The sequence below is a fragment of the Triturus cristatus genome, chromosome 11, assembly GCF_964204655.1.
Source record: "Triturus cristatus chromosome 11, aTriCri1.1, whole genome shotgun sequence".
Lineage (NCBI taxonomy): Eukaryota > Metazoa > Chordata > Amphibia > Caudata > Salamandridae > Triturus > Triturus cristatus.
In genome coordinates, this window is record NC_140594.1 from 889370133 (window position 1) to 889391747 (window position 21615).

At 46.6% G+C, this 21615-nt stretch overlaps 1 protein-coding gene across 2 annotated transcripts in view; it reads right to left on the bottom strand.

Annotated features, from left to right (window-relative positions):
- Positions 1–21615, bottom strand: part of GMPS (guanosine monophosphate synthase) — a 591203-nt gene that overhangs the window by 157411 nt on the left and 412177 nt on the right. For both annotated transcript variants that reach the window (XM_085634772.1, XM_085634773.1), the window contains one exon: positions 15763–15888. In XM_085634772.1, the coding sequence (XP_085490898.1) occupies positions 15763–15888 (126 nt within the window). The remainder of the gene's footprint in view (positions 1–15762; positions 15889–21615) is intronic.

Below are 21615 nucleotides of genomic sequence, written 5' to 3' on the forward strand. Positions count from 1 at the left end.
AGTAGGATCAGTGGGATAAGTAAAGAAATCTGGGTCTCCCCCTCCCCCTAAATCATCATCATCCTGTGGAAGTGGTGTGTGAGAAGGAGATGGTAGAGGTGAAGGGGGTGGGGGGGATGGAATAGGAGGTAATGTAGGAGAGGAAGGATGTATGGGTGAAGTGGCACAGTCCTTCTTTGGAGGTGCTGGAGGAGGTGTTGTGTCCAGCTTCCTTTTCTTGTAGGGCACCGCTGTGACATGTCCAGTTTTCGGATTTATGTAAATCCGTTTTTGCTTTGGATCAGGCCGAAAGAGTTCCTCACTGTCCGAAGGCGGCTTTGGCGCCGACTTTGTTTCTGATTTTGATTTTTGTTCTTTATGGACTTGTTTTGGCACCGAGGATGTTTTTGGTGCCGAAGAACTTTTCGGTTCCGGTGGATTTTTCGATGCAGAGTGACGTTTCGGGGCCGATGGAGATTTCGGTCTCGGAGCCTGCTTCGGTGCCGAAGGTATTATAGGCACAATGACATGAGGTTTGCTCGAGCCCGAGCCCCCTGCAGGCTTACTTTGCTTCGGAGCCGGGCCCGAGGGCGGGGCTTCTGAAGATGTTTTTGGATCGCGACTGGGCCCAGCTGGCAGAGTCTTGACCAATGTCTTTTTGGGTGGTGTTGGGGTAGGGGGGCTGGTACTCACAGGCTGCCCCGGATCAGAATCGTCGGCCTCGGACAAGATCTGGAGATCTTCGGAGTCGTTGTCAGGGACATCCTGTGCAAAGATGTCTTCTGGTTCCTGAACCGGCTTGGCCATGATATGGCGTCGAGCTCTTCAGTCCCGGATAGTTTTCTTGGAACGGAATGCGGCGCAGGCTGGACAGCTGGATTCGTTGTGGTCTGGTGAAAGGCACAAATTACAGACCTCGTGGTGATCGCTATGAGGAAACTTTGTTGGGGGCATTTTTTTAAAAGGTGTCCTTTCCATCAGCCGCGTCCGGAGTCGGTCCGATATGGAGTTCGACGTCGAGTTTCAAATTTTGAGAGTTGTAGTGATTGCTTATAAGTTTTCTGCTGGAGCGGAAAAAAGTTCATCCGAACCCAATGGCGGAAAGAAACAATCTGAGGATGGAGTGGATGCCCATGCGCACTGTTGTCCAGGGGAGGAGTCACCAATCTCGTGACCAAAGACTTCTTCCGAAGACAACAACAACCTGCAATCATCCGAGCCCAACACCAGATGGCGATCTTATCCTTAGTGTGTGATCTGCAGCTCATATGCCTCGAACATAAATAAACCCAGTAGTTGTATAGCGCACGAATCACCCCCGAAGGGGACTCTCGGCGCTGGGGGCCGTCGGGAAGTTTAAGTGAGCTATTGCCCAGAGTCGCATGGTGCTGGGCAGACCCCTGCCACAGGAGCCAGTGATCGAACCGTGATCCCCAGCGTCCGTCACCCTGGCCGTGACGCCACACCTCTCCTCTCCAGAGAGGGCTGATCAGGCAGCCTAAGAAAGGCTGAAAGAGCAGAAAGGTGGCTCTTGATAGTGCCCAGAGCAGAGCCCTGCTGGGCCAAAGAGAAGGAACAATAGGACCTCAGAAAGAGGGGCAGAAAGTGGATCTCCAGCTTTCACTGTGCACCATGCCACAAATTTTTTCCACCGGTAGGCGTATACCGTTTTAGAAGAGGGACGCCTGGCTGCCAGAATCACATTACAGACTTCAGGAGGCAAGTCAAATGGAATCAGCTGTCGCCGCTCAATCTCCACGCAAGGAGGTGGAGGGTGGACAGGTTCGGGTGGAGGACCGTCCCCTGTTGCTGTGACAGATCCTCCCGAAGAGGCAGTCAGATCGTGCGATCCACGCTCATACTGAGTAGCTCGGGATACCAAACTCTTCGACCCCAGTCCGGTGCCGCAAGAATGACTTGGGCCCGGTCACGTCTGATCTTCAGCACTCTGAGCAGAAGTGGTATAGGCGGAAAGGCGTACAATAGACCGCAACTCCACTCGCGAAGAAAAGCGTCTCTGAGCGAGTGCCGCCTTGGAAACTCCAATGTGCAGAACTGCTGACATTGTGCGTTCTCTTCGGTGGCGAATAGATCTAACCAAGGTTCTCCCCACTACTGAAAGAGACCTTGTGCCACCTCTGAGTGAAGACGCCATTCATGATCCAACATGCACCTGCCGCTGAGTTTGTCCGCCCTGGCGTTCAGTGTACCTGCCAGGTGTTGAACCACTAAGGAAATGCCTTGACGTTCCAGCCACGTCCAGAGACGTAAAGCCTCCTGACATAGGGTCCACGACCACATGGCGGTGGTGTTGTCTGTGAAAACATACACTACTCTCCCTTTAACAGAGGGAAGGAATGCTTTCAGTGCAAGTAGGATCGCCCTGAGCTCCAAAAGGATGATATGGAGCTTGGACTCCACCAGAGACCAGAGGCCTCTGATCTCCGCCTCTCCCATGTGGCTGCCTCATCCCAGGAGGGACGCGTGAATCACTACTGTGCGCTCCGGTTGGGGAAGGGAGAGGGATCTGCCGCTCACCCAAAGCTGGTCCGTGAGCCACCACTGCAAATCCTGTGCAGTGCCCTCGGAGATCTGGATGTAGTCGGACAGGTTTCCCTGATGCTGCGGCCACTGGAAATTCAGGTCCCACTGCAGAGCCCGCATATGCCATCCGGCATGATAGATCTGCAGGATGCAAGAGACCATGAGGCTCAGCAGCCTCAGGGTCTTTCTGACCGAAACCCAGGACCAGGGCTGAAAGATCGGAATCATAGCCCAATGTACCGGACTCACTGTTCGGGAAGATAAACCAGAAACTGCGCCGTATCCAGAACCGCTCCGATGAAGAGGAGCTTCTGAGTGGGAATCAAGTGCAACTTCAGCCCGTTGATGGAAAACCCCAGCAAATGCAGGAGGTCGGCCGTAGTCTGGAGGTGGGAGACTACTGCTTGGGGCGAGCCCGCCTTCAACAGCAAGTCGTCGAGATAGGGGAAGACTGAGACCCCTGATCTGCGCAGATGAGCTGCAACCACCGCCATCACTTTTGTGAACACCTGAGGGGCGCCGGTAAGGCTGAAAGGGAGCACAGTGGACTGAAAGTGCTCGTGGCCCACTGTGAACCGTAGGTAACGCTGGTGGGCTGGCAGGATGGGGATATGAAAATAAGCATCCTGTAAGTCCAACGCTACACCAGCCAGTCTTGCGGATCTAGGGCAGACAAGACCTAAGCAAGCATCTTGAACTTCTTTCGGAGGAAGCGATTTACGTTCCGGAGGTCTAAGATAGGACGCAGACCATTGTCCTTCTTTGGAACCAAGAAGTAGTGGGAACAACAACCACGACCTACTTCTGGCATCGGAACGTGATCGATGGCCCCCTTGGCTAAAGAGGGCTGCAACTTCCTGCTGGAGAAGTGCCAAATGATCCCCCGACATGTGGTGGTACTGAGGTGGCATGGCTGGTGGAGTAGCCCCTTCGGACTATTTGTAGAACCCACCTGTCCGAAGTGACGGTGGGCCAGTGGGGAAGGTGATGGCGAATCCTCCCACCCACTGGCGTCTGGTGGGTCTGAAACACCGGACTAGGAAGGTTTTGAGGCAGCAGTGCATTGACCCGCCGGATGTCCTCGGGACCCACTACGGCAGGTCCCACGTCCGCAGCTGCGCAGGCCTGCGGGTCTGAAAGGAAAACGCATGGGGCCTCGACCCGGACCTCGAAAGGAGTGAAAAGCAAACCCCCGAGGGAGTACGCGTGGTGGCGAGACCCAAGGACTGGGCCGTAGCCCGAGAGTCCTTAAAAGCATTCCAGGGTGCTATCCGCCTGGTTAACAAAAGGGCATGTCCAACAAAGTGTTCCGGACATCCCCGGAACACGCTTGTCTCAGAAGCCAGTTCTGAGACAATCGTAATGGCGGAGCACCACCGTTGAGGAAAGCGCCATGCCAAGTGAATCGGCCGTGTCAAGTCCACAACGTATAGTGAATTTAGTAGCATCTCTCCCCTCGGTAATGGCCTAGGAGAGCCCCACCCGAGCTTCCACAGGGCACTGAGGCAACACCTGTGCCACCGTGTCCCAAACAGAATGTGAACAGCGGCCCAACAGGCACGCAGTTTTCACCGCCCCCATCCCAGAACTGGCAGAAGTGAAAATCTTTTTTCCAAACTGCTCCAGTTTCTCAGATTCCTTGTCCGGAGGGGCAGAAGGGAATGCGCTCAGCGAGGCAGAGGCCTGGACAACCAGACTTTGAGGCGTCGGGTGTTGCGTGAGAAAGCTGGGGTCACCTGGCGCCGGGCGATGGCGCCGCGCCACACCCTCATCCACAGGCGTCCATGTGTTGGGTTTGTTCCAGGTCGTCAGTAAGTTCGTCATTGAAAGGCAGTAGCGGCTCCGCGGAGGACGACGCTGGTTGCAGTACCTCAGTCAGGAGATTGGTCTTGATAGGCACAGAAGAGAGCTTGAGGATAAGAGCTAAGTCCCAACCTCCTCCGTAGCCACGTAGTCACTAGAGATCTCAGAGCAAATGTGAATCAGCCTAGTAAAATCTAACGGGGGAAGATCCATGTAATAGCAAAACGTACCAATCCGAGCCTTTGGATGAAAGCAGGCCCAGGGAACAACTCAAACAGAGGCAGACATGTTTCCTGAACTTACTGTTTGGCACCTGTCAATGAATTTGCACAAACTTTTCCCACAAAAAATAAATAAAGTACATCCACTTTAGGTTCTTTGGCAAATTGTGTGCTGCACCTGTCCAACTTGGGCGAAAAAATACAAGGGCTCCAAAAAGTGACATTTCCGACTTTAAATTCCATAGGATTCTTTGCTCCTTGTATGCAAAAAAAACCAAAAAAAGGAGTTGCACAAAACTTGCCATGTAAATAGAACCTTATTCAAGAAGTACCTTTACTTGGTTTGGTGTAAATATTTTAAATAGTTTGGGAAATTAGCTTTTAAAAAGTGTTCCAGTTGGGCAGGAAGATAGTAAATTTTAGAGCCACTTTAAGAGGGACAGGTGGTAGCGACCAAGGGAATAGCGTGCCTCCCTTTAATACGATGCATGTTCATTTACTAAAACTACTATTAAAAGATAACCTTAACCTCACTTAACTTTCCATCGCTTTGTCTTGTAATAGATCACTTATCCAGTACAGCAAATAATGCTCCTAGTATACTGCAAGTAGTCACTGACTCCTTCTAGAATCATTTTCAGAGAGTGCCACAGCGCTCACTGCATTTAACCAACAGTGTGATTACTAATTTAGGTAGTGATGATCACAAACTCTATGGACCCCAATTACACGACAAACTACCTTTCACTGGTTACAAGTATAGGTAGGAATAAGATCTGCCTTACAAGAATGGTTCAAAGATGCCCCAGCTGGTAAAGAAACATGGCCCTACTAAGAACTTGTAAGGTGCTGGCAGATTCGCACGGTTCCACTAGGCCCAGTAAGACACTCATGGTGTTTGGAACTGAGCAGCACTGCCTCCTGCGACAGTCAGCGTCACTCAGCTCCAGACCCTCAGAGTGGCAGCTATTCAAATCAATGGAAGGACAGCACACACAAACAATATAAATTACAGTGTGGATGCCTACAACACAGCCAATGGCAAATGATGAACGATAATGTTGTAGGGCCCTGCACTGTTAGCCAGATGATGTATGGGTTGGGGAGGGTTGAGAGTGAGAGATGCCTATTAGTGTGAAAGAAAAGTGCCCCACTTAAGGGGGCTGGAACATGCGTCACATGTCGTTGCATACAAATGTGCGCATATGTGGGCACATTTATGTGCCAGAGTATGCATGGACACGACCTTGGTAGTGGACCCAACGGTGACGACCCATGGCCTGGTGTAAAGGGTAATCTCTTGCATAAACATGGTAATCTCTGGCATAAACGATCACTCTGGCATAATGTTAGCCAACCCTTAGAATTAATGTTCCTCCTGCCCCTGTAGGTCATTGGAATTTGTCAACCGACTGATTTTGATGACTATTTCTAATAGTCATTTGTACAGTCCTTGTACTGGTTGTAATGACAATGTATGTTAATAACGAAGTGTGATTAAAAAGAGAATAGTAGTCCTGGCATCATATTTACATTTCCTAACTTATTTAATGTCCCTACCAGCATAATGGTGGCTATGTTAGATATATTTTGAGCATCCTTTGCTTCATTTTACTACTCGGCACAATGGAGATTACCAAAGTCACGATGGATAAGTTACTTACCTGTAATCCTAGTTCTCTTCCAGGGGTATCCTCATCAAAGCCATAAGCACTGAATATTCCGGCCCATGTGTGGGGACCCCGGAAGTGTCCCCGCACATGGGCGGGAATATTCATTGCTTATGACTATTGAGGAGGACCCGTGGAAGAGAAAGTATTCCTTGCACAATAATAGCCACCCTAAAACACTGTTGCCCTCTTTGGCACTATGTTGTCAGGCTATAGCCTAATGGAAGCCCTGAAATCAGCATGGCCAGTCATGACATTGTTGCCGTCCGTGGCCTGATCAAGGCAACCCTCGCATAAGGGTGGCCACCCTCAGAAGCCACCAAAGATATTCTGGACACTGTCAATATGATGGACATTCTTGGTATGAAGAGGTCTACCCTGGTATAACGGTAGGCCAGGCATTCTGGTGGCCACCCTTGTAAATAAGTCATCCTTGCATAATATTGGTGATTCCTGGAATGCTATGGCCACATGTGGGCATGTGAGACAGAACCAAGCATTTGATACACATATATGGGCATGTGGAACAGAATGTATATTCTTGAGGCATTGGTACATGCATGTTCATGATGATGTTCAGACATCAAATGTGTAGTTGGTTAAAATGAAAGCTAGCACTTGAAGGCAAGAACAGTACATGTTTCGGGAAATAGCAAAAAGTGGGGGGTGGGAAGATGGTTTATTTTACCCAAAATGTAGAGCTAGAGTTTGATAGCAAAATGTGCATTTCCAGGAGCCTAGAAGTAAAAATTACTTATCTTCAGTAAAGTAATATCTGGTAGAGACACAGTCTAGCTGCAGATTCATTAAAATTTGAATTCTCCCCAGGCGCCAGTCTGGATCCAGACATTTTTTAGCAGTACCTCTGCGCACCGGGGTATGGCGTTGTACGACTCCGTGATGACTCCGGTCATGATGTCAGTGGAGCCATATAAGTCCCCTTCAACGCGCGGACATCAGTTTCTTCTGTGAAACCTTCCGCGCCAGAACACAGAGCAACTATAGAAACTGGTTGTGAAAGCAGTATGCCAAAAAGATGAAAAAATCTTTTAAACATTAATAAAGAAGAAACATCAAATGGTATGTTAATACCAGACCTGGTTTTTAAAGAAAAACCCAAAAGAATCAACAAAACACACAGCTACATGAAACCCTGTGCCTTGGTGAATAACCCTCATGTAAGAGAAGAAAAGCTTACACTCTATAGTACATTCATCAATGGTAATGAATGGCAAGGTAAAAGCAAAACAAAACCTATAAATACAACACCAAGCTGTTTGTTGAATCACAATACGCGACATATTAAAAGTGTCAAGACAGCTGCATAACGGGGCTGCGGTGGGCGGAGGGCTGGGAAGACAAGATTTCGCTCTATGCAGACGATATCCTCCTCTATCTCTCCCACCCGCGGAAATCTATTCTGGCGGCAATAGATATCTTTGTCAGCTTTGGGAAGAACTCCGGATTCCGCATCAACTGGGCTAAATCGGTCCTTTATGTTCTCCACGGCGGTCCTCCCCGGCTCCCTGACGGTTGCCCGCTTGTAGTGGCGGAGGAGGGCTTTCGATACCTCGGAGTGTTTATCACACGGGATGGGCCTCTCCGGTTTGAGAGGAACCTCATGCCACCGCTCCAGCGGTTCCACCGCGATTCGACCTCGTGGCGGCAGCTGCCGTTGTCGCTGCTGGGTCGTGCGGCCCTTTTTAAAATGATGGCGCTCCCCAGATTTTTGTACGCTCTCCAAAACCACCCAGACCCGGTGCCTGCCTCGTACTTTGCGGCGGTGGAACGCGATGGACAGATGGCTGCTCCCGGGGGGGGGGGGGGGAACTTCGAGGTTGCGCTGTACTCCGGACCGGGCAGACTCCACCTCACGGGGCCTACGAAGCATTCGGTTCACATATGGCACGCCTCGGACAGGGCGCTAGGCTGGTCTAACACGCTTACCTTGGCCACACCCCTGTGGGCATCGGAGAGGCTGGGTAGCCTGCGTCACACAAAGGGGTTTCGTAGCTGTGATCTTATTGGGATCTCCCGGGTGGGGGACCTTTGGGGACCGGAGGGGGTCAGATCCTTCGCCTATCTCCAGGACACTTACGACCTGGCGCGCACGGAATATTATAGGTATCTACAGGTCCGTCACTCCCTCCGAGCTAATATCCCTTCGGGCACCAGACCCCCGCAGGCCTCCCCGTTGGAGGACAGATTGCTGGATGGCCACATGCCGGAGCATCAAAATTGGTGGTAGAGGCACTCGCTGAAATGTAATTCATATAAAAGAACAAAGTTTTACTCCTTTTACTGTGTTTTAAGATAGCGTGCTGTAGAGTGGCATCCAACAGTCATGGATTCCTAAAAATGCAAAACTCCAATTATGGGGCCTATGGGGCCCTGGTCTCCACGCACATTTGCTCTCAGGTAAAAACCTTGGAAAAATTCTCGTAATAGTAAACAGACTGTTCTTGGTTTAAACAAACTCAATCCAAACTTGTGGTGAAAAAATAAATGAATGAAATGTCAATTCAATTTGTCATTCGTTGAAGCAATTTATTCATTGCCAAAATGTTAATTGGATATACATCCTTTTCTTCATACAAATCCAAATCCGAATCTTTCAAAAGTTAGCTTTGTACATGCCCAATGCATTTCGAGCATACAGGCTCTTCGTCGGGGGCTGGGTATCTAATAAAAAAATGATAAACAATGTATATTTCTGAATGAATATAACAATGATGTTAGAGCGTCAGTTTGCAAATACATAATCAAACTCCAAATATAATGACAACATAATATGCTGGAACACAACTGGGTGAGTAGCCTAATGAAGGAATAATGACCAGGAGTGACCACCACCATGACGTGTTTAAATAAAGTTGTGTGGAAAGTGAAAAAACGGGAAAAGAAATGGGAAAAGAAGAGAGGCTAACTAAAACCGTTACCTTGATGTTCGACGATAAGGAAGTGCTCTTCAGAACGAAAAGTCCGATCTAAAAAAAGGAACCCATTGTAATGACGTCTCAAAGCAATCAAAACGAGAGACTTTCATGAGCGGTCAAGGAAAGAATCTTACCGACAATGTTCGGTACGTCGGACAAATCTGGAAGCCAAAGGGCGAAAAAGATCTGACGGGCTGCTGGTTCAAAGACCAACAGATGAAACTGATGACGGTGAAATCTACCAAAAATAATAATGAGAAACAAAATTGAGGTGTGACAAAATTAAAGAGTGTGCCAAAGGCATCAATGATAAAATAGACTATGCTTGTTACTTATAAAGTATTCATGTCACAGCTCTTTGTATCAGGATAGTAATGCATACTCAAAATTTTGTGATCACCCATTCCCCCTGGGTTTCACAATGAAGACCAGAGACCTCACCTATGCACTTCTTGATTCTCTTTGGCACACTCTTTGTCACACCTCAATTTTGTTTCTCATTATTATTTTTGGTAGATTTGTCTCTTCGTTTTAACCTTTAGTAACTTCTCTTTATTTCGTTCGAGTTTCACTCTCCTCTCCTTTAAGATGGCGGCACTTTCCGTATCGCCTTGATCAGGGTTCACGCTTTTAGTCACCTCTTTCATTTTTAGTATAGCTTCAATATACGCGAGAGCTTCTCTCTCACCGTCATCAGTTTCATCTGTTGGCCCTTGAAACAGCAGCCCGTCAGATCTTTTTCGCCCTTTGGCTTCCAGATTTGTCCGACGTACCGAACATTGTCGGTAAGATTCTTTCCTTGACCGCTCATGAAAGTCTCTCGTTTTGATTGCTTTGAGACGACATTACAATGGGTTCCTTTTTTTAGATCGGACTTTTCGTTCTGAAGAGCACTTCCTTATCGTCGAACATCAAGGTAACGGTTTTAGTTAGCCTCTCTTCTTTTCCCGTTTCTTTTCCCGTTTTTTCACTTTCCACACAACTTTATTTAAACACGTCATGGTGGTGGTCACTCCTGGTCATTATTCCTTCATTAGGCTACTCACCCAGTTGTGTTCCAGCATATTATGTTGTCATTATATTTGGAGTTTGATTATGTATTTGCAAACTGACGCTCTAACATCATTGTTATATTCATTCAGAAATATACATTGTTTATCATTTTTTTATTAGATACCCAGCCCCCGACGAAGAGCCTGTAGGCTCGAAATGCATTGGGCATGTACAAAGCTAACTTTTGAAAGATTCGGATTTGTATGAAGAAAAGGATGTATATCCAATTAACATTTTGGCAATGAATAAATTGCTTCAACGAATGACAAATTGAATTGACATTTCATTCATTTATTTTTTCACCACAAGTTTGGATTGAGTTTGTTTAAACCAAGAACAGTCGGTTTACTATTACGAGAATTTTTCCAAGGTTTTTACCTGAGAGCAAATGTGCGTGGAGACCAGGGCCCCATAGGCCCCATAATTGGAGTTTCACATGCCAGAGCATGCCATCTCGCTCACATATAAGAAATTGATTAACAACCCCCCTGATCCTCTGGACTCCCTGAAAGAGAAGTGGATGGCGGATGGCCTTGAGATTGATGACGAGGAATGGACCACCGCTTTGGCATCCCCTAGGGAAGTCGCAATCTCGGCTAGACTCCGTCTGGTGCAGCTTAAAATACTGCACAGGGTATACGTCTCCTGCACCAGGCTACAGACGATGGGGCGGGGAGGGGAGGGACTGTGTCGGCGTGGGTGCGGAGAGAGGGGCTCCTTCTTACATGTTTTATGGGAATGCCCTGGGGTGCAGCGGTATTGGAGGCGAGTGGTGTCCTGCATGGGTGAGGTATGGAAGAATCCTATTCGCACTGAGGCCAAGAGGTGTTTGCTTAACATTTGGGAGCCTACGGACTTGCCCCAACGGGGGAGACTCTGGGGCAAATGGTTGCAAAGCGGAACATTGCTCGTCTGTGGGGAGCATCGACACCACCTAAACTGGGGGACTGGCAAAACGATATGGACTGGTGCATGCTACAGGAAAAGGCGGTCTATACGGCGCGAGGATGCCCACGGAAGTGGGGGGAGGTGTGGTCACTGTGGAACACCTTCCGAGGGGACATAGTTGAGCCTCCGCAGGCCCGGCTGTCTGGCCTGGAGATTCCGGTCTAATCAATGGCTGGTGCCCGACTTCAAGTATATTGGTTTAGTCCTCCTGCTGTCTCTGTAAGTTCTCGGTGCTGTGACACCCCAGATGTGAATGCACTTCTAAGACCAGTCTTTTGTGACCTGCTTTTGTTATGTTATGTCATAAAACCAATAAAAAAGATTTTACAAAAAAAAAAGTGTCAAGACAATGAATGAAGATACCAAAGAAATACTTTCAAAGAAAGAACAAATAAATCAATACAGCCCACTGGTGTAAAATCCAGTGTGAAAGAGAAAACATCCCCCGTCCTACCGACCACACACATTTGGAAATGGATAGTGTGGCAATTTCTCAACAAAACCTATGGGGCCAGGGTGCTTTTTTTGAATTTTTTAGTTCTAACATAAGTTGAGATGGTGATCACCGTTATATAAAACCAGTACAGAAAAAGGGTATAACCCTTACCTCATAGGTCAATCACAGAGTAGGAAGGATGGGCAGTGAGTTAATGAATCTGCTGCTAGACTGTTTGACAGATATTACGCTACCGAAGGTAAGTAACTTTTACATCTGAAAGAGACATCTAGCCGCAGATTCCTAAACCTATGAATTAAACACCATAGCTATACCCCCCCCCTGGTGGAAGGTCTGCGAACTAATCCTACAAAAGTTCTCAAAGAGAACCAGCTGGTCATAACTCACAACCGACCAAATGTATGTAGGAATAGCAGTACAAGAGCTTGGCTTTTGATAGAATCCATGATCACTGTCACAAACCATATACATGAAAAACAACACTACAGGTTCGAGAGAATCAGCCCTTCAAGGAAAAATTGAAAAAACTCTTAATGAACCATCTGTCAGTTATCAGACCTTATCCTCTGCCCCCCAAAAGAAAGAGAACTCTAGGGACAAAAGGCCCAGTGCCAAATAAAAGTCATGAAATCCGCATTCTTAACAACAAAGATATCCGAGACAAAATTGACCTGATAAATTCCAAAGGACTCTCATAACTCATTCCATTAAATCAAGATGAATGAAACCAAAAGAAAGAAACAATAATACCTCCATGGCATAAAGAATTTTGATGGAACAAAATAACCCCTCAAAGGTTATATAATTCACGCTCAACACGAAACGTTAAAAGGAAATATATAAAATGTATCCTTGTTAGCAACAAGCGCATGCAACAATTGTGATACAAAACACAATTTGATTGCAAGCCCGTCTCAAGGAGTAACAGCTGTAATTTCCCAGGACTTGTGAAATACAGGAAAAAAAAGAAAAAAAAAAAAATCGATACACACCCGGAAGGACAGGTAATACATAACCTAGATAGATGCAAAAAGCATTGTGGGAGAATAAGTAGGAGCTTCCTATAAAGCCTAAAAAAACAACCATGAACTGTATGACCGAAAACAAGTAAGGAATCTGCATCTAGAAGTCTCCATCGGATTGTTTCCAACACTACCTATCACACAGTGTAAGATACAGAGTTCACCCCATCATGAACAAATTAATTACCTATTACCCTCCCACAGAGGAGAAGGCCAAATAATACACCATAAACTGAAAGCAATCTGCACCATAACACACACAGTCCAAAAGGGTTTTAATGAAGGATGAACCACAACAACATGTATTCAAAAAATATAAAAATCGTAGGTCCTGAATCCATCAGGGCCATAATAAATATGCGCACCACAAGAATAGTGAGGCCATGATACGCTGATTACTCAAGTAAAGACCAGAGCATCCTTATGTACCAGACTTACCACTGGCATAACAAGTCCCTATGTGGGACAACAAAAGGTCAAAACCATGCACATTTCAGCATACTGAACTGCTTCAAAGAAGTTTGTGTCAGAAAATCTTCTGTACAAGGAGACACGTCTCTTGACAATAACCTCTTCAGCGCAAAGCCCATCTTCAGAGGCCAAGTGACAAAGGGAAACCTCCCTCGGTCATCTAAATCGATACCAACCTAAATAAGGGAAAAAATGGTACAGAGAATAAAACATCTGCTCTTGCAGGACTACCAAGTGGTCAAACCAACAACTGTAACTGTAAAATGCCCTATCAAAGCTTACTCGCTTATAAAGAAATAGCCTAAATCTCAAGTATAAGGACAAGTTACACCAGTAACAAACAACGAAAAGCTATGTCTCTGAAGACCTCTGTCTATCATGGAAGCGTCTTAATGCTGCATCAGCTTGACTCCCAAAAATATGGGCACCATCAAACGGCATGTCGACCAACGTTGACTGGACAGCCTCCAAGAAACCCGACGTTGCCAAGCAAACCCGATGCCTTATTGTCACTGCCAATGCCATGGTGCGACCTACAGTGTCCGTAGTGTCCATACCACACCTTATGGTAAGCCTAGCAGCCTGCTGACCATCTCTAAACAAATCTCCGAGCAGACGTTACCCACAGAGATGGCAACCTATTATGTAGTGAATCCTATAAAGCATTAGAAAATCGCCCCATCACACAAGCCGTACTTGTGGATCTCAAGGCTGAGCTTGCAGAATCAAAGATGTGCTTACCACATACATCACAACTCCTAGTCTTCTTACCACCCACTGGTGTCTTCGGTATAGAATCTACATCCTGTGAAGAAGTCACAACCCGAGTCACCAAGCTACATGTGGAAGGATGTCTGGAACCAGGTCTCTAGATGCAATATTCCTGTCCCAGGATGCCGTTGACTCAGGCTTGGCCCAAATACCTAATAAAATATCAAAAAGGGCCTCCCCAAATGGAAGAACAGGTTCTTCCCTTGTCTGTCCCTGAAAAAGGACCTCAATCAAAGGGTCTTTGGACCTTTGCACAGCAGGATGTGACAAGTTTAAAACAGTTTAAAACCGCAGCCACTTTCCTTAGGTCTGCAACGGAGGCACTTGCCTCCGTAGCAATGCCAGGGGGAGAAAGCAACCCTGAAGCTGGTGAAGAATCCAGGCCACTAGCCTCTTCAAGAGCAGACAATCAGCTCTCCACCATCTGAGGCACATTAATGTCGGAAATGGGCTGAAAAGGCCCTGCCTCAATCGACACAGGCTGCCTTTCCACAACCTCTTCCTGAGAAGGAATCAAAACCTGCATATTCCCCTCAGTTTGAATAGTCTACTCCGCATCCGATGTCGTATGACACCTAGACGGAGGAGGAGAAGCAACTTTGACCGAGGCCGCTGACATCAGTGTCGGAGTCGGCCGATCAAAGTCTGGCATCGTAGGTCGATCCCAAAGGACTGTAGACCTGCGCCAAAGCAGCGCCACCTGACGTCGTCCAGCACCGACCCCTACACTCCAACAGCTCAACCGTCACAGAGGGCAAACCCTCCGACAGAGCCCAACTCACCTCCTTGGGGCCTAAAGACGCTCCAGAGAGAGATAGGGTACCAAAGATGAGGTGCAAGGAATTATAATATTCCCTCATCTGAGCCACTGACGCCCTGGCTCCCAGAAACACGGGGAGATGTGGTGCAGAGTCACGTACGGCCTCAACGGTCGAGCGTTAGGAGCCATGGGAGACGGCATCTCCACGGGGTGAAGTCAGAGAATGCTGCGACTTAAACCGTCCCTTACCTTCTTGACTTTCCTGAAGAAAGACGTCCTTCAGACCGGCTTCGGCTCCTAGATCGACTCCGCAAATGCTCTTCCAGAGACAATGAAGACCGAGGCTGTGAAGCCTTCGAGGACCGTGACGCATATGCCATAAACTTCAAATGCCGCTCCTTTAGCGAGTTCTGTTTTAGTTTCTGGCAGGAGCCACAATCCTCGGTGGCGTGGTGCTTGCCTAACCACCACATACATATTAGATGCGGGTCTGTCACCGACATATGTCGGCTACAAGACCCACAAGGTTAGAAACCTGTAGACATTAGACAAAGGCACACATTTTCACCAACACAAATTTTTGCAGCAGGTCTAAAACGAAATCGACCCATGGAATAGTAGTAACTGATGTCCGTGCGCGAGGGGGGGGGGGGGGGGGGGGGGGGGGGGGTAATGGGGGCTTATATGGCTCCACTAACATTATGACCCGAGTCAATGTCATCATGGAGCCGTACAACGCCGTCCCCTGGCATGCAGAGGTACTGCTGAAAAATTTCCAGATCCAGTTTGGCGCCCGAGGAAAAATCAAAAGTTAAGGAATCTGCGGCTGGATAGATGTCCATCAGATGCAGTGTTCAGTGTGTGATTTAAATGGGCTGGTGTGCCGAACGTCAAGTGGATGAGTTAGGAGAGAGAAACGTTTTCTTGAAAATCATTTTTGATACATAAAATGAATATATTCTATTATCTTGGCTTGCACCTTTCCATTTCCCATGCTCCCTCTGAAAAAAAAAAGAGGAAATAACAAAATGACGTATGAAATTTCTTCAACTTTAGCTATGAATTCCAGCAACAAGCTGCCTAGATGGAAAGTAGCAATTTTGTACAAACAAAACACATTAACTGACCTGTACTCCAACTGTTTTAATTGGCAGCAAAAAGGCATTAAGTGAATGTAAACTTGTAATCTGCATGAGTTTGTCTTGGTCATCATCAGATGTACAAGCTTTGACTCGTTGCAACAAAGTATGAGGCTGTAATGAAAAAGGCAACCAAAAACATGTAATTAGTCTAAAGTGAGATTTTTTTTAAATGAAAGCTTAGATCACATTTATTCTTGTGAAAAGCACACAAACAGAATCTAATCAACATTTTATATTTTTTTGGAATAGTCTTGAGTTGCAACTATTCACCACTACAACAAGGTAATATCTCCGGATAACCATCTAAAACAAAGTAATTACTCGCTCAGGATGCCAAGCAGGTCCATGGGCTTCAGAGTGACACCTAATGTTTTAACAACGTACACATTAAAAACGACACACCTACATATACTCCAGATGGAACAGAGACATAATATATTAAGAACCTGTTCTGCTCGATTTTCCCGGCCTTCTTGTGTTGAAAAGTGATTGAATGTGACTTCAGTCTCTTACCATTCAAGTCTAAGGGTTAGAGTAGTGAATGGAGCCTATTTACTAGGCACTTCGACATGATCCTGTGCTCTTCCCCATAGATCAGGGCTTGCACACATAGCCTAGGGGATAGATTCGTTAGTATTAGGGATAACCTGTCCTGTAGTGAGGGTATTTCATGGAGCCGTGCTGAATTCAGGCCTGGTAGGCCTCAAACGGGAGAGACTCCATCTTTCTTTCTGCTCCGGCAGCTTGGGATGCTTCTAGGTCAAATGTAATGTTTTAGTTATGAGGTGTTATTCGCTTGGAGAGAACCGGTTCAGGCCGGCCCTTATCGAAGGATTGTATTTTTCTTCATGCCGAAGACACTACATCAGGCCGGCCGGCTGGGAACGTGTCCTTGGTACGGGGAGGTACAAAAATTTGGTGGGCGGCAGGTTACGGGCCGGAATTTTCCATGAGGAAACGCACCTCTATATTAGTGAAAGTCTGAGGCAGTTACATGTTCAGTCCGTAGGCGGCATCTAGCCGTTAGCAGTAAAGCTACTACTTATTCCAGGGAAGACAGACGCCATCTTGAAGGCGGAGAAAAACCGAGAGACAGATACTCTCCTAGCAGAATAGCCAGAGAGGAGAGAGTAGCCGATAAGGAAGAGGTCCCAGTGACTTGGAGAAAGGTGAAGAGAACAGCGCATGGTGGTGCAGACATGTATCCGTGACTGCGGAGGTGTGACTTCCAGACGAGCCGAGGCACAGACGAGAAGGGAACCTAGATGACCACTGAGTGCAGGCTACATACTACTAAGGTGATGTCGACCCTTTCTTATTAGAGTACACAACTTAATCTTTCACTTTTCTTTGCAGGTTATGTGTTATATTGTAATGTTATGTGATTGCGTATGTAATGAGTAATAAAGTACCCAGTTTGTAGTGAACCAACATGTGCTGCGTGTTCTTATATGAGAGGGTAGCCTATTCTTCTAGTCAGCTGCGGCAACATGAACAGATGTTAACCCTGATCAGGTAAGTGGTAACTGAATAAGGGAAAGAGGAGCCCCTCGAACCGGAGAACAGGCTATGCTCAAACTGGCAGTCCTTGTGTGATCTGATGAATAGTGAGACTGATTCCCTTTTTGTATGTTATGGTGATCATAGGATGAACTGTCGTATGGGCAGAGAGGTCTGGATTCGTATGGGATCGCGAGGCCGCCGATTGTGCTGAGACTGCCGTCTGGGTAGAGAGGTCTGGATTCGTATGGGATCGCGAGGCCGCCACTTGTGATACTGTCGTATGGGCAGAGAGGTCTGGATTCGTATGGGATCGCGAGGCCGCCGATTGTGCTGAGACTGCCGTCTGGGTAGAGAGGTCTGGATTCGTATGGGATCGCGAGGCCGCCACTTGTGATACTGTCGTATGGGCAGAGAGGTCTGGATTCGTATGGGATCGCGAGGCCGCCGATTGTGCTGAGACTGCCGTCTGGGTAGAGAGGTCTGGATTCGTATGGGATCGCGAGGCCGCCACTTGTGATACTGTCGTATGGGCAGAGAGGTCTGGATTCGTATGGGATCGCGAGGCCGCCGATTGTGCTGAGACTGCCGTCTGGGTAGAGAGGTCTGGATTCGTATGGGATCGCGAGGCCGCCACTGGTGATACTGTCGTATGGGCAGAGAGGTCTGGATTCGTATGGGATCGCGAGGCCGCCACTTGTGATACTGTCGTATGGGCAGAGAGGTCTGGATCCGTATGGGATCGCGAGGCCGCCGATTATTAGAGGTCTTGGTATGTATAGTAGGAATTCCCTGTCCTTAGGTGGTAAGATATATATATAGTTACCTATTGTAGATAGGCCCTAGGGAGAGGGAGGGGGTAACGTTCTGGCTGGGTTAGTGAGGCTCTGATGAGCGGGTTCTATCTGATCCGAAAACCCAAGCAGAACAGAACCCAAGAATAGTTTGGACAGGTGTGATTGGTATCACAATTTAGGAATGTAGCCAAACATTCTGCTAGAGCACAAAATAAACATCATCTAATAGTACAATACATTACTAATGAGCAAACCATCAAATTTCTAACATTCAAACGTAATGGCATCTTCCCCAGGAGCTAGCTCAATGCCATGAGTTACTCAGGAAGGAAAGTAGCAGTATGAAGTAACCGTTCCTCCCTGTCCAGATTTGGGGTATTTGGTTTTGTAATTTAATTGCACGCTATCAGAAAATGCTGGATACAATCTGACTTGGGTCGTTTCATTTATAGAATTTTGAAAAAGAATTGTGATGGGTAGCCATTGGGGAGGCAATCAAAATCCCAGGAAAGTACTACAGTTCCACTCAGCTGAAAGGGGAGATAACTCTCACCAACTGTATTCAGGGATGTGGAATTCCTATAGCCTGACGCCCACACCATATTGTTTGGGGTTAAGAGCTACAAGTTTTCAGGTGTATGTTGTCCTTTGGACAAGTAGACCTACCCCCCTACAGCACAAACCCTTTGGCTGCCAGTTTATAGTACCACATTATGCATCAGGGAAGGACATTGTCTGCAGTTAAGGTAATATTTGTATCCATGTGTGAATGCTGTTCAAACTTGCATTTATGGTTCATGGACGCAAAACCTTTACTATTAGAATGAGCGCTCCAAGTAAATATTGTAAGCTTGAACAACACTACTGACAGTGGTTCCAATATAAAGATTTGTACACGTTTTCAAAGTTTGGCACTAAGGGCTATATGTATAATGCTCCCAGAATGCTCTCTGATTAGATGCAAATATTTGCAGAAGCTTGAAAGAAAGATTGATTATTTTTGCTTTCAAAATAAAATGTTCACAAAAAAATGCAAGTAGAAAAAAATACATTTAGACAACCTGTTAAATTTTAAGTACCATTTCTTTGCAGCATCATTTAATAAAATGTGTTGATGTATGCTAGTATTTCACAAAAATACTCATAATGGAAAATGAGTGTAACCATTTTTAATAAGATTATGGGAAACAAAAATAAACAAGCATTGGTAAAGCCAGGTGTTCTGAAATTGGTGGCCAGCCTTTTGGATTGGTCAATGTGTGTCTTGTTTAGGCATGGTTTTTGTTAAACCTTATTGGTGTGGGAGCCGTCGGGCCCTCCATTATAACAAACATTTGCAAAAACGAAAATGGTTTTGGTCTTAAAAAGCACACATTGCCACAGAAGTTCCTAGCAATGGACACAAACTACTCACAGTGAAGCTAGCCAATAGAGAGAGAGATAATTTTAATAAATACAAAAGGTCATGTTTAACACCAGACCTAATTAGGGGACCAATTATTAAATAAAGTCTCAAAGGTGCACCTACTGTATATTTTCTTCATAAACTTTTTTTATTGGTTTTCTTGCAAGGTATACAACAATCATGAAAAACTTTAATCACTGCATGACATTCATTATTCACATTAACATGACGAATAAATTCGAGTCCATCGAGTCCTGAACTGCCTTGACACATATGGTGCATTATGATGTGTGCCTATCTGGGGATAGTAGGTGACATATTGAGATGCCTGGTACTCAAGTGTTGCTAATGCACCGTAGCTATCTCCATCTGGTGTCCGCGAGGACACCGCATCCATTTATACAACCAAACTGGGGAGACGAAACTCGGGGAAATGGGGCGGGGGGGGGGGTGAGGATTGAATGTCACGGAGCTAGTAACTCCCGGGGCTGATCCCCCATAAGGACGAGTGGGGTGTGTTGCTTGGAGCAGTAGGGGAATGGTCTCGTACAGGCGGGGTCCGGGGCTCACCCGGGACTAGCGCTCTCTGGGTGACACCTGGGGTGTCCGATGGGGTGTCTTGCGCGTGTGTAAAGTTATGAAGGAGCATCGACGACTTCATGGATATGGGATCTAGCGCATGCTTCCTCCTATCTTCCTCGCCCGCACCCCATTTCTTGACCGCCCCCCACCATGGCTCTATTGGGGGACTGTTAGGTGATAGCCAGTGCAGTGTGATGCCGTGCTTAGCAAGGAGTATGACTAGGATCGCAAATCGGGTCACCACCTTTCTCTGTTTGTGTCGCTTAAAAATCCCTAGGGCGCAGGCCTCCCACGTGTCAAGTCCCGTCAAGCACGTAACCGCCAGCAATGTGGCATGTACTCTTGCCCAAAATCTTGCATTGTGGGGCAAGTCCAAAGCATACGGATGAATGAGGCATCGGGTGTGTGGCAGCGATTGCAGTCAAACTGCGACATGGGGAAGAAGCATCAGATAAACACAATGTAGTATGCTAAATTGGATATTTTTAAATCGCTGGTTGCGTGACACCTTTTTGTGATGTTCCTGGGCTGTGAGCCTTTCTTTGTCCTGTAGTGCACAACCAAATTCTTCCTCCCACTTGAGTCGGAGCATCGTCAGCGGCTTATTTGTAAGTCCCATGACAGACTTGGATATCCACATGATCAAGTGTCGCCCTGTGCCCATGTTTAAAATCGTGTGTAGCACTGGGTGCGTTTTGGGTTCCCCAGTCGTAAGGTCCCATGTCTTCCTACAGTCGGCAAAAAGGCGCACCTACTGTATATGTCCTAGCATAAGTGCAAATTTACAGCTTTCTTGAATTCACAAGAATTTACAAAAGTAGGCCAAGAAATAGTACTCCTAGAAAATATTTGTGAACTGCGTTTTAGAATGAGCAAATATGCATGTATAGATTTGCTCATGCGAAAATCTGTTCAGTGTTTGCAAGTTCACTTTCCCTCCAACCACTCTTGTCCCAGTCCTGGAAGACGTTTTACGTCTTCCATTGTCAGGAGTAAATCTTCAACCTCTCTTGGTATGGGAAAAGATTAAAGAAGATTTGGTGAAAACCCTTAAAATATGCAAGTTAGTAGACTTGCACAGACTCAAAATGGCATTCCAACCGTGGAACTATTGCGTACCACAACCTTCAGCCCCAGTATGTAGATCTGCAGAAATGTGGCAAAATAAGGGAATTACTAGTACTCAAACTCTACTATGGTATGAGCCCTGGCATAATCAGAGTCTATATCACAGTTCTCATTAAATGATACTGCCATAATTTGTCACTACATTACATGACACAAAAGGGACAAGTGGATTTTGTTACAGTACAAGTAGATTTGTGAGGCAACCTGCCCCATGGACATGTAGATATTTTATTAAATTCCACACTCCTGTGATATCTTCCTTAGATTCATATGCGGCCCTCCCTCCTACCCATTAAGGCTCACCACTTTTCACATCTCTCTTTGTCTTTATTTATAGTCGTGCTCGAAATCTGAGGTATAGTGGCTGTGCAGGGCACGAGTGCTTTGGGATCTCTGCTCTTATTATTTCAAGTTTGGATGTATTAA